General features: G+C 47.2%; 1 protein-coding gene across 1 annotated transcript; it reads left to right on the top strand.

The window, feature by feature from the left end:
• The first annotated feature begins 4512 nt into the window (after positions 1–4512).
• Positions 4513–7731, top strand: LOC127332204 (peptide methionine sulfoxide reductase B5). Its single transcript, XM_051358477.2, has 3 exons — positions 4513–4770; positions 7042–7198; positions 7291–7731. Exons 1-3 carry the CDS (start codon positions 4676–4678, stop codon positions 7438–7440), a joined length of 402 nt encoding a protein of 133 aa, XP_051214437.1. The 5' UTR covers positions 4513–4675; the 3' UTR covers positions 7441–7731.
• Positions 7732–13250: the final 5519 nt, after the last annotated feature.

Raw genomic sequence — 13250 nt, 5'->3', positions numbered from 1 at the left:
TTAGGTACTAATTGAAACCATAGCTCTTTGAATCAACAATGTGAGGTTTACTAAAAGTTTGCAATAGGACTTAATCATTTCTTGATTCATTGACAATACGGTACCAGTCCGTAAAGTTTATTGTCAGATTTTTAACAGTATTTCTATCTCAATAACAAGACTAGCGTTTGGTAGAAAAACGGATGCCAATACTACAAATTAATTCAAAATACTACTCAGACTATGTTTATGATAATTAGTTCATGTTCTAATCTAATTACTAATGAACTCCCACTTAATACAACATCCCTCATAGTTGTTAAGTGGTACACGATCCAAATCCACTACACCAAAACCGATCATCACGTGAGATGATGTAGCTTCAATGGTGAACATCAACATGTTGATCATATCATCCATATGACTCGTGTTCAACCTTTCGGTTTCCGTTGTCCCGAGGCCATGTCTGTACATGCTAGGCTCGTCAAGCAAACCCAAGTATTCCGCGTGTGCAACATGGCTTACACCCGTTGTATGTGAACGTTGAGTCTATCACATCCGATCATCACGAGATGCTTCGAAACGATGAACTATATCAACGGTGCATACGAGGGGAGAACACTTTATTATCTTGATATTAATGTGAGGGATCATCTTATAATGCTACCGTCGCGTTCTAAGCAAAATAAGATGCATAAAGGATTAACATCACATGCAATTCATATGTGATATGATATGGCCCTTTAGTCTTTGCGCCTTCGATCTTCATCTCCAAAGCACGGACATGATCTCCATCATTAACGGGCATGATCTCCATCATCGTCGGCGTAGCGTCAAGGTCCATGGTGCCATCTTCATGGTTGTTCACCTCATGTAGCAACTATTACAACTACTTTGAAATACTACTCAACATGAAATTTAAAGACAACCATAAGGCTCCTGCCGGTTGCCACAATACAATAATGATCATCTCATACATATTCATCATCACATTATGGCCATATCACATCACCAAACCCTGCAAAAACAAGTTAGACGTCTCTAATTTGGTTTGCATAATTTACGTGGTTTAGGGTTTTCGAGAGAGATCTAATCTACCTACGAACATGAACCACAACGGTGATACTAGTGTTTTCAATAGAAGAGTAAATTGAATCTTCACTATAGTAGGAGAGACAGACACCCGCAAAGCCTCTTATGCAATACAAGTTGCATGTCGAACGAGGAGCAAGTCTCATGAACGCGGTCATGTAAAGTTAGCCCGAGCCGCTTCATCCCACTATGCCACAAAGATGCAAAGTACTCAAACTAAAGACAACATAAGCATCAACGCCTACAAAACCATTGTGTTCTACTCGTGCAACCATCTATGCATAGACACGGCTCTGATACCACTGTAGGGATTCGTTGCATAGAAAACAAAAAATTTCCTACCGCGAGAACGCAATCCAAGCCAAGATGCAATCTAGAAGACGGGAGCAACGAGGGGATGATCGAGACTCACCCTTGAAGATTTCCAAAGCCTATAAGAGTAGGCTCTTATTGCTGCGGTAGAAGATCACTTGCCGCTTGCAAAAGTGCGTAGAAGATCTTGATCACGGTGCCACGATCGGGCAGCACCTCCGTACTCGGTCACACGTTCGGTGTTGATGAAGACGACGTCCTTCTCCCCGTTCCAGCGGGCAGCAGAAGTAGTAGCTCCTCCTTGAATCCGGCAGCACGATGGCGTGGTGGCGGTGGCGATGGAGAACTCTGGCGGAGCTTCGCTAAGCGTGCGGGAGAGGTGGAGAAGAGGGGGCGGCTAGGGTTTGGGAGAGGAGTGGCCGGCCACTATGGGGTGCGGCCTCCTTGAGGGCTTGTGGTGGCCGGCCCCCTCCCCTATGCCCCTCATTATATAGGTGGATCCCCAAGTGTTGGACTACAAGTCTTCGAATAAGACCCCAACACAAGAACCTTCCATGTAGTAGGGAAACCTACCCAAGGTGGGACTCCCACCTCAAGTGGGATTCCCCCCTTCCATGTGGGGGGGTGGCCGGCCCCCTTAGGTGGAGTCCACCTTGGACTCCCCACTAGGGTTGGCCGGCCATGGGGAGGTGGAGTCCCTCCGGGACTCCTCCTTCCTTAGTGATTCCTTCCGGACTTTTCTAGAACCTTCTAGAACCTTCCGTAAAATCACCAGATCATTTTCGAACTTATAAAATGACTTCCTATATATGAATCTTATTCTCCGGACCATTCCGGAACTCCTCGTGATGTCCGGGATCCCATCCGGGACTTCGAACAATACTTCGAACTCCATTCCATATTTCAAGTTCTACCATTACAACATCAAACCTTAAGTGTGTCACCCTACGGTTCGTGAACTATATGGACATGGGTGAGAACTCTCTCCGACCAATAACCAATAGCGGGATCTGGAGATCCATAATGGCTCCCACATATTCAACGATGACTTTAGTGATCGAATGAACCATTCACATACGATACCAATTCCCTTTGTCACGTGATATTTTACTTGTCCGAGGTTTGATCATCGGTATCACTCTATACCTTGTTCAACCTCGTCTCCTGACAAGTACTCTTTACTCGTACCGTGGTATGTGGTCTCTTATGAACTTATTCATATGCTTGCAAGACATTAGACGACATTCCACCGAGAGGGCCCAGAGTATATGTATCCGTCATCGGGATGGACAAATCCCACTGTTGATCCATATGCCTCAACTCATACTTTCCGGATACTTAATCCCACCTTTATAACCACTCATTTACGCAGTGGTGTTTGATGTAATCAAAGTATCTTTCTGGTATAAGTGATTTACATGATCTCATGGTCATAAGGACTAGGTAACTATGTATCGAAAGCTTATAGCAAATAACTTAATGACGTGATCTTATGCTACGCTTAATTGGGTGTGTCCATTACATCATTTATACAATGATATAACCTTGTTATTAATAACATCCAATGTTCATGATTATGAAACTAATCATCCATTAATCAACAAGCTAGTTAAGAGGCATAATAGGGACTCTTTGTTGTTTACATATCACACATGTATCAATGTTTCGGTTAATACAATTATAGCATGGTATGTAAACATTATCATAAACACAAAGATATATTATAATAACCATTTTATTATTGCCTCTTGGGCATATCTCCAACACCTGCATCAATGCTAGGACGTGCTTCCTATTGGTGCCTGCCTAGCAAAAATAAAATACAAACTCTACATGGCCTGAACTCAGCTCCGCTCATAAACGAGCCTTCAAGATTTCAGAAGTACGTTGTTTTATAAGCCCATAAATTCTAGCATGTTTGATTTTTTTCTTTCAATTTCTCAAAGTGGAATTCAACTGAACTTTAAAAATTACTGCCATCATGAGTTATGTCTTAATCGACAAAGTATAAAATGGCAGGCTATGAGTTTTCGTGGTGGCATTTCTAAGCACTAAGAAAGCTACACCGAAGATATAGCGGATCTAATCCATTTAGAGATTTTCCAAAAAAAAAAAACTGCTAAAAAATCAGCCATTATATATTCATATCATCTAAAAATATGATGAAAAATTCAATGATACAAACTTCTATTGAACAACCATGATAACCGTAGCAATAAAAGTAATGCATAAATGCATTTTACATAATTAGATCTAACTTTCAATTTAAATATGGAAATATTTGGCCTAGCGGCAAAAATAGCATTAGTTTTAGCCATATTTAGCATTTTCGTGCAAGAGTTATTAGCGAAAGTTTATGTTTAGTGCTAAAATGCATAGCTTTAGCGGACAGAGAGGACATGGTGTTTTGGCTCATAGGTTCAAATGCACCTATTATGAAAAATTCATGCTAAATGTATTTCAAAACCTTCAAAAAATCTGGAAAAAAAATATCCCCAGATGTACATCCAGATATGCTACGTCCGCACACACAAAAAATTGTAAGAAAAGGAACATTTTTATGGGCTGCGTACAAAGACAAAAACAAATCTAGCGTGAAGCTATTTTGGAGCACTGGAAATTATCTTTTCAACGCAAGTCACAGAAAATATCATTTTGTTGCGAGACTTTATGTGTCGACATAGAATATCTGGATGTATACCTATAATTTTTATCAACATTTTTTTAGCATTTTGAAACATGTTTTTTGAGAGGTAGGTGCACCTATGAGCCAAAATGCATTTTCGAAAGAGATGGACACGGAGTATGTCCAAATGCACCTATTTATGAAAAATGCATGCTAAATGTATTTTGAAATGTTTAATTTTTTTTGAAAAATGGGTGTATTTTTTGGTCATTGGTGTATTGTTTGTTACAAACTCCGTAGGGTTTTTAAGATAGAAAGAAAGAAGAAAGTACTCCAATACTCAAAGAAGGCGAACGCGATTGCAGGACAATTCATATTGTGAGCCAAGAACTCGTCCAAGTTCAACGCACTTGCACCGAATCCTGGTAAATTTATGACGCAAAGAAACCCGTTGAATGGAGTGCCAAATTGACGTCGTGCTTCCCGCATCCAGCGGCTCCGTAGGCTTGAAAACGTGGCCAGTCGCCACCACCGAACAACAACTGGAGCAGAGTAGTAGTAGGACTCTAACAACTCTGTCCTATCCTCTCCTCTGCTCTTGATCTTGCCCCGGCCCCGCCTGCTTCTTCTTTCCTGCGTTGGCCGGCGCCGCCGCGCGCGCGATCGATGGCGTCGGGCGACAACAAGCCGAGGAGCGAGGAGGAGTGGCGCGCCGTCCTCTCCCCCGAGCAGTTCCGCGTCCTCCGCCAGAAGGGCACCGAGTCAGTAAACTACCACCACCTCTCGCTCCGTCCTATTACGAATTGTTCGAATCTCTGTTTCTCTTATCCGTTATGTGTGTTTGTGATCAACTATAACGATTGTAATCCGTGTTTACGGACAGGAGTCGCGTTGTGAGTTAATCCGTGCTTGCTGCGCGTAATGTTCAAAGTAACCCCCTTTCTTTTTCTTGGAGTGCTGGAGATGCTCGTGCGATTCTTGCGTGGTGTGCGGTGAGGTGACTGAGGCTCTGCGGCCATGGCCATCGACATTTGGGGGCAGAAGGATTCGTGGTGTTCTGAACCCGTCCTGGAGTCACCGACGATCGATTCTGCTTCGATGTTGACTTTGCGTGCGAGTGCCCGTTCATCTGTTCATCGTGGTTGATCATGTCAATCCTAATTAAGCGATTGGGTCCTCATTTTCTAAAAAAAAAAGTTATGCTTACTTATTGTAAGCTGAGCTGTCTAGGTTGACTTCTGATAAGAATGGATATGCAATTTAGAGTAGGAAAAGCGTGTTAAGCCAACTTGCTAATCCTCCTATCCAGGATATGCATCTAAATTTACATTTTTTTAACTTGACATCATGCCAATCCTAATTGAATTATTATTGGATCCTCATTTAGCACTACTCCAACAAGTTGAGTTTTAATACTGTAAGCCAACCTGTCTAGGTTAGCTACTAATAATAAGGTATTTTGTACCCCCTCCGTCCATAAAAGGATGTGGGAGATTTGTCTAAATTCGAATGTATCTATACACTAAATGGTGTCTAGATAAATTTAGAAAAAAACTTGTGACATCATTTTATGGACAGAGGTAATATTATTTATTCCATTCACGATTTGCATCAATTTTTTCAGTGACATGTCCAAAAAAAAATCTTCATGTATGATCGTTAAAAAACATATGGTCACTGACAAATCGTTGCATGGAATTAATGAATTAAAATTAGAAGTGAACACTGAAATAGACTATATGGTCACTCAAGAACGCAAATTGTTATGTTATGTCCCTACAATGTCTGTTGTGGAGCTAGAGTTAGGCCATAGGTTTTTTGCTTCCCTTTTCTTTAGGTGGGATACAGTCTTCACTAATCGGTTATATACCATGCCAAGCATGTAAGACCAAAATAGGTGACTGCTTTTTCATGGAACTTTAAATGGGTAGGAAGTTAACACTCCAGTTGGTACGCTACATTTTTTAATTGTTCCTTTGGAGAACAAACTGATTTATGTGAAGTTCCTGCATTACGTATATATGTGCTAAAATCGTTAAAACTGCTTTTAGCGTTCCTCTCAGCGCGGGTTTGATTTACACTTGTAATTCTCGATTCCATGTGTGTGTATGTGTACCTTAATGTGCTACCAAGTACTACCAAGTTTCAAGCACCTTAGTAGCACTGTAGCACGCACAATGTTCATGTCAGTCATACTGGAGCATTATTTGCTGGTGTGTAGAAATAAGGAAAATAATTTTATTTGTTCCATTGGTTTAGTTATAGATAGATGTATTTCATGACACTCCATGTACTAGAGATGACATTCCTTATATGGGAGATAAGTTCCATCAGATATCAGCAATCTTTTTCAGAACATGAATAGGATATGATGCATGAATGTATTCATTTTCGTTGAAGCAACAAAGAATTAAGCCTCCCATATAAAGTTCGTCATCCAATCTTTGGTAGCTCCTTCCTACTAAACCACATCCATTCTGCCATTCCATTTGGGCATGTTCTGCACAATAAATCCCTGTCGTGAATCAAGGATCACATCAATCTTCCAGTGTTAATTGGAATTATTCTTGCCGTTGAAATTATGACAAATTTGACCTGTGTACCTAGCAGTGCCACCTTTATATGTTCAACATTCAGATTTGCATCAGTTTGAAAGCTCAAGTTGCTTTACCACCTGTATAAGAGATCAGGGAAGTAATAAAGTCCATGTGGATTACTGGTGAAAATCCATACCCAAGTAGTCAACTTGGTTGATTTGTGAGCCTGATCAAACTATTTAGTATTGTGTCATAATTTCGCTAAATGGTTCAGCATTGCGTCCTAGTGGTGTACAAACAACACATGGTGGCCTTGACTAAACAACCAGAAAAGCTGCAAAACTTGTATAAACTGAGAAGTTAGCCTATAGGGAGCTAAGCTCTGAAGTTTCAACATGAAACCTTGTTTGTCACCTGATGTGTAAAATTATTTCTGAAAATGGTGCCAGTATGCCCTAGAGCAAGCCTTCAAACTAATCTTACATTGCTGTCCAGGTTGCCTGGAACAGGAGAGTACAACAAGTTCTACGGTGGCGGGGACTACAACTGTGCTGGCTGTGGGACGCCCCTGTACAAGTCCACCACTAAATTTGACTCCGGCTGTGGCTGGCCCGCCTTCTTTGAAGGACTTCCTGGAGCCATAACTCGGACGGTATGCTTCAACACTCCAGAGCCATTCTTCACTCGCCACATATATGATTTTCTTTGGATGACATATTGAATATCACTTTCCCTTGTGTACAGGCTGACCCTGATGGTAGGAGGGTAGAGATCACCTGCACTGCTTGTGGCGGGCATTTGGGCCATGTGTTCAAGGGAGAAGGCTTCAAGACGCCAACCGATGAGCGCCACTGCGTGAACAGTGTTTCGATCAAGTTCACTCCTGCCTCCTGAATCCTTCTTTCTAAAGTTATTTGGATGGGCTTCCAACTTCCATCCAAGATCTCAAACAACGGAAACAAAAAAACACAATAATGATTATGGCCATAGAATCCTTTTTTTCAAGAATTTCCCTGATCGGAAACTATGGAAAGCGGGTGTGCAATATGGATTAGCTCCTGCAAAAACATTTGCATGTAACTGTAGCCGACATGTGCATCTTGCTCCTGTTAATTGGGCTGAACTCTTGTAAAGTTTGCATCGCCTGAAACCGTTACCTATATATATGCTATGCCACCTTCTTAAGTTGGGATTGAAAGCGTTCTGCATTTCTTATGAAATGCGTTACTGGTTTATGTATCTGCAAATGGTGTGCGATCTATTTCTGCAATGATACTTGCTGCCTTTTGATCAACAGTTACGAACAATGCGAATTATCCTGCTGCGCTAGCAGGCACCTTCCAGCGCCTGTAAACATAGGCCGGGTAGAGCATGACATCCCGCCTGTCCTCAATCAATGTGTAATTTCCTGGTCCTGGGCTACGCCTCTTGACGAAGGGACAATCCTTGTGGAAGTGGGTAGCGGTCGCCGGACTATGGAGGGAGGGCAGCAGCCAGTGAGCCACTGTGTTAGAATATACTGTGGGCAACAGAGCCAGAAGAGCAAATTATAGTTAGGACATGCTTGCCTGCATCAATGCTAGGACGTGCTTGCTTGCAAGCATAACTTGTCATACGTGTTTGGTACATGAATGTCCAAATGGTTACGAAGTTACACTAAAAAAGACTCCTTGGGGTACCAAACTTGCCAAGTTGCCATACGTGCTGCGCTGGATTAACACAGATCTCTGTTGGGCACCAGGCAATTGGATTATCATTTTTTTCCCCTCATCATCTAAAGGTGAGAAGCCCACGAAGAGTTTAAGTTGAACAAGCGTGCTGTCGACGAGCATGCTGGCTTTCCGGTTGAAGTAGATCCAACCTTTGAAGAAGGCGTGTCACCTTTTCTTTTTCGAGAGTACACCAAAGGCGTACCATATCTTTATAGAAGGCAGATGTTTGAATACAAGAACGCCACCACTCGCTACAAGCAACGAGGGTAACCCCACACAACACCGGCTACAGACTAAACAACCACAGCATAAAGCACCTGTCCTAAGCAAGAGTAAATTACAAAGAACTACCACAATTGAGGCGAAGTGGACAGGTCAGTACCATTTTTGGTAATTTTTTCATGTCAGTACCATTTCTGGGGCAGGCAACAACAAATCGAACAAAATCTTAGTAGACAGCGTTTTAACCTCTATGGCCCCACTGTCAGAGATGACATGGCTTGACGGCCGTCCCCGCAGTCCACTTCTGTTAGGGGAGGAGCTGACATGGAGATGAGGCCCACCAATCATACGGTGTACCACTGTTTTTATTCTTTGTTCTTTTAATTCCTCTCTCTATCTCTTCCCGGGAACTTCCTCCCTCCACCAACCTCCGGCGACCCGCCCTGCTCGCCTTGCCGCACAGCTCCTCCTGCCTCCGGCCGAGCGCCGCTCGCCCGCATCGTTACCCTCTGCATCCACGTCGTCTGCGCGCATCGCAGCTCCTCCATTGCTGCGCTCCGCTCGCGCCGGTCCTGCTGTGGCTTGGATGAAGGGAACCCCTCGCCATCTGTAAGCAGCAAATCCATGCCGCGCTGCCGCCGGTCCAATACTGCTGCGAGCAGCAACTCCATGATGCGCGCGAACAGCAACGCCGCGAGGAACCCGCCGGCGCCGGAACCTGCCGCCAGGAGGTCGCGAACTTGCCGCCGAATCGAAACCGCATAAATCACCTCTGTGACGGCGCCCGCATAGGAGGTCGCAAACCAAGGCATCGCGTGCTTGCCGCCTTGCTGACGACGCGTCTTGCCCGTAGAGGAGGTCGCGGACCATGGCATCGCAGGCTTGCCGCTGCGCCGGAACGCCGGCCTCACCTCTTTGACAGCGCGCGCATAGGAAGTTGCGGACTAGGGAGTCGCGTGCTTGCCGGCGCTGGTGCCCCTGTTCCGCCATGCGCGCTGCCATGTACTCCACGTCGACAGCGCTGAGCTTCGCGAGCCGCGAGGCCATGCCGGGGCGGGCCAAGGCGGTGACCATTGGGCTGCCCAGCACCAGGTCAGTGCTAATCGTCTTCATCCTAGCGCGGTCCATCATCAGACCATCACAACCACCCTTGCACCGCCTTACGTGCGAAGGCGAGGTGACGGCGCACGATGCGTGCGGGAGCTGCAGCGGATGCGTGCCGGCCGGGAGCTGCGGGCATGTGGCGACGCCGGAGGAGCTGGGGTCGCGCGTGCCGCATGTGCGTGCTCTCCATCGTTGGGGACGCGGACGACGACACGCTGGTCGCGGCCGCGCTCGTCAGGCTCGAGCGCTAGCTCAGGAGCTCTCCGGCAACCCTTCCGCGCGCATCGCAGACTACTTCTATCGCTACAGCCCGGCCGCACGTTTCCTGGCCAATTCGGGTCAACTCCACCAGAGAGGATATTTGCCTAAGTTGATCTAAACGGCGGGGTGGAAGCCGTTAGTCCACGTCATCCTGGCAGTGTGGCTCCAGAGATTAGAACGCTGTCAGCATAGAATTAGCGCTATTTGTTGCTGCGTGCCCCAGAAATGGTACTGACATAAAAAAATTACCAAAAATGGTACTGACCTGTCCACTTCGCCTTAATTGTGGTAGTTCCTTGTAATTTACTCCCTAAGCAAAGAATCAAGCCACGTCTCGACCGACGCCAGGCACCTCCGTAGAAGAACAACTCCGGAAAGACCTTCCTCATCAACGCACCATCCGAAGGAGATCAATGGCGGGACTTGGTCGGACCCAAGAAGATGACCTCAAGAAATGCCAGCAAAGGCGTGCATAGCGCCCTGGAAAACTGCCGCGGACCGCTGCGCCACCGGATTAGAGTTGCAAGGAACCACTGCATCGTGTCTTCACGCACGAAGCTCTCAACGGAGTCACGACGTCGATGACGCCGCCATCGTGCCGATCCGCACCGGATCGAGGCTTTCGCCCAAAGAAACCCAAACTCCAAGGGTATGGAGATGCTGACACTCCACGGCGACGCCTCCAAGGAGGGGAACGACGCCCACGGGCGACGTCACCACCTGCCCAACCCAAGCCGAGCAAGACTTTCGTCCGAGTCGTCGACCATCTCCGAAGCCCCAGAGCATGGGCAGAGCGCCTTTGAGCCTCTCAGCGCTGCCCCACAGCGCCTCAACGATGAAGCCGCAAAAAACTACAAGCCACTCCGACACACCCCGCAACGCCGAAGATCCGGTCAACCTCCATCTCCACCTCCAGACCGACCAGGCACCGCAGCCTCCATGCTCCCCTCCAGCCGGAGCAACGCTGCCCGCGGTGAACCTCGCCAACTCCAGGCGCCCACCCACGTCCAGGTCGCCCCGGCCCAGCAGGCCCAGATCGGGCCCATGAAGCCCAGATCTGGCCCGCACTCCATCCTCCTCTCTCCGCCGCCGGGCGACGCAGACCTCGCCGGACTCGAGGCGGTGGACCTCTGCTCGCCGAGGCTCTCCCCGGCCGAGCTTCTCCGTGCCGCCACCTCTCGCACCAGCCACGCCCAACGCCTCCCGACGTCGCCCCTGCTCCGCTCCGCTGCAGACCTCGCCGGCCTCCGCCATGGCGCCGCACCACCCTCCCCGGACCTCCGTCGCGCGCCGCAGAGCCTGCGTAGCCCCCGCCCAGCCGACCGCACTTGCCCGCCGCGCCTCCCATGGCGTCCCGCCGCCGCACGAAGGGGACCCGCTGGGCGCGCCCGCCGCGCCCGCCATCTTCGATGGCCAGGCGTGGCCGCCACCGCCGGCCCTGGCGGCGGCAGCGGCCGGAGGAGGAGATCCCGGCGGCGCTCTAGGGTTTGGTGTTGTCGCCTCCGGAGCCGCCCATGCGTGGCGACCCGGGAGGGATATTTTCACACTGTAAACTACTAGAGACAACCATGTGCACTGTTTGTCACCTTTTCATTTCAGCTGCACCATGTTCTCGCACCACTTTGCCCAACAGGGTGGGCGTCTTCGCCGGATGGCCATTCACATGGGGGTCATATCTGCGAGCTCCGGCCACGGTCCATCTGACCATCCGAGTAGTTCCTTAAGTACTCCTAGCTCTACTTAGTGCAAATGGACATGGTAATGGTAATTGTTAATGTGTTGAATGTAGATGGCCTGCAGTTCAGTAAGACATCCCATATAGCCTACAATTTCTGAAATCTTAAGGCACATCACATTGGCAGCTTAGGATAACCTTGGGATACAATGTTTAGTCACACATTGCTAGTTGGGAGGGAGTTGGAGTGGTATATAATGACTGCTCTTCTAGTCCTTCCAAGTGAGTGAGAATAGAATGAGCCCTCACGCACTCCTCCTCCTCCGCCCCGCCCCGTGACTCCAGTTCGAGACACATTCAAGGAAGCATAAATCGCGGCCGGGTCGGCTCTCCTCCCAGGCTATACCAGGAGACATGACAGATCTGGAGGCTCACGCTCAGAACTCTCTAGTCTGCCTCTCTCACGGAAAAGTTCCTTTTGCTGCGCTACTCTCTAGTCTTCCCCATCCCAGCGACTGCATGCACAGCTGTCCGGGAGAGCAGGCCCCTGGAACCCCGTCCGTCGAGATCCTGCACCGGGAGGCGGGCAATAAGGTTTTGGGGAGAGTCTCGGCGCGACTGCTTGCTGTTGTTCGTGCTCTTTTTCGCCGGTTCGACTGCTTCCTCCGACAAATCCGACTACACCATGAGCGACATAACCGGTTTCCATGGTGGGGTTGCTGGTGCGACCTTCCCGGTCGCGATGTACGTGTTTTTTTCTCTTCTACCTTGCACTTCTACTTGTTCCATGTTCAGATCTGTTGCATGTGTTTAGTCTGATGTACGTGGTTAAGTATGCTTGTGCATCTGTAATGCTGTTTTCGGTAATTAAACTCACACGAAAATTGCCTAATATTTTAACACAATGTGCATTGTGATCGGTGGGCTTGCATTGTAATCATGATGGTCACAATGACATGCTTGTCAATGTATTCCAATGACAAAGGCGGTGATGACCAGGCCATGGCACGTTCACGCGTTCATCACTGTGCTGCCATTGCACGGTATCTACATCAAGCACGACGACGGCTACACCTACTGCCGCACGAATTACTAGTAAAAAACATGAATATAACACAAATCAGAAGACCCTAACCTAAATTCGGCAAACTATGTTGACTAGATTGGAGTCGCGATCACATGAGTAAATGCGGTGTCTCCGCGCTTTATCATTCGTGCAACCGTTGCACGCGGCGGTGCAGTTTTTCTCGAGAACGTGCCAAGCTCGATAGAAACGGCTGAATCAGCAGGCCCTCCCGAGACAGACCAGAGGCTTAAAAAAAACCCTCCCGAGTCTATCTAAAAAGTTATGTAATACAAAAGTTATGTAATACAAAAGGGTTGTTGCTAGAGAATAGCAACAAAAAGACTATCTAACGGGCCACAAGCCTAAAGAAGAGAGAAAAACAAAACAGAGATACCAAATTATCTAAACCTCTCAACTCAAGTTTTGAGCCATGCATAAGACTTTCTAGAAGCTCTATGAACAAGAAGAGCCAGCTCCTCCTTGATTTTTTTTCCTGCATCTGTAAAGATTGGGGGTACTGCCCTTGAAAATAAAATCATCCCTGATCATCGAAAAGCTCATATAGTCAAAATGATCAATTCCATGAAGAAAGGCACCTAGCAATGATACTTTGAATGTCATGCTGGTGAGGAGGTATCCAAGAGGGACAGAGGTATTGCCAACA

This window comes from Lolium perenne, chromosome 4, assembly GCF_019359855.2.
Source record: "Lolium perenne isolate Kyuss_39 chromosome 4, Kyuss_2.0, whole genome shotgun sequence".
NCBI classification, from domain to species: Eukaryota; Viridiplantae; Streptophyta; class Magnoliopsida; order Poales; family Poaceae; genus Lolium; species Lolium perenne.
Note: the sequence above shows the minus strand (reverse complement) of the source record. Positions and strands in the feature narration are given on the sequence as shown.

Bases quoted from the DNA above. Each gene is read 5' to 3' on its own strand.
- LOC127332204 (XM_051358477.2), top strand. From the start codon at position 4,676: ATGGCGTCGGGCGACAACAAGCCGAGGAGCGAGGAGGAGTGGCGCGCC. The intron at 4,771-7,041 runs GTCAGTAAACTA...ATTGCTGTCCAG, and splicing joins CTCCGCCAGAAGGGCACCGA to GTTGCCTGGAACAGGAGAGT. The intron at 7,199-7,290 runs GTATGCTTCAAC...CCTTGTGTACAG, and splicing joins CTGGAGCCATAACTCGGACG to GCTGACCCTGATGGTAGGAG.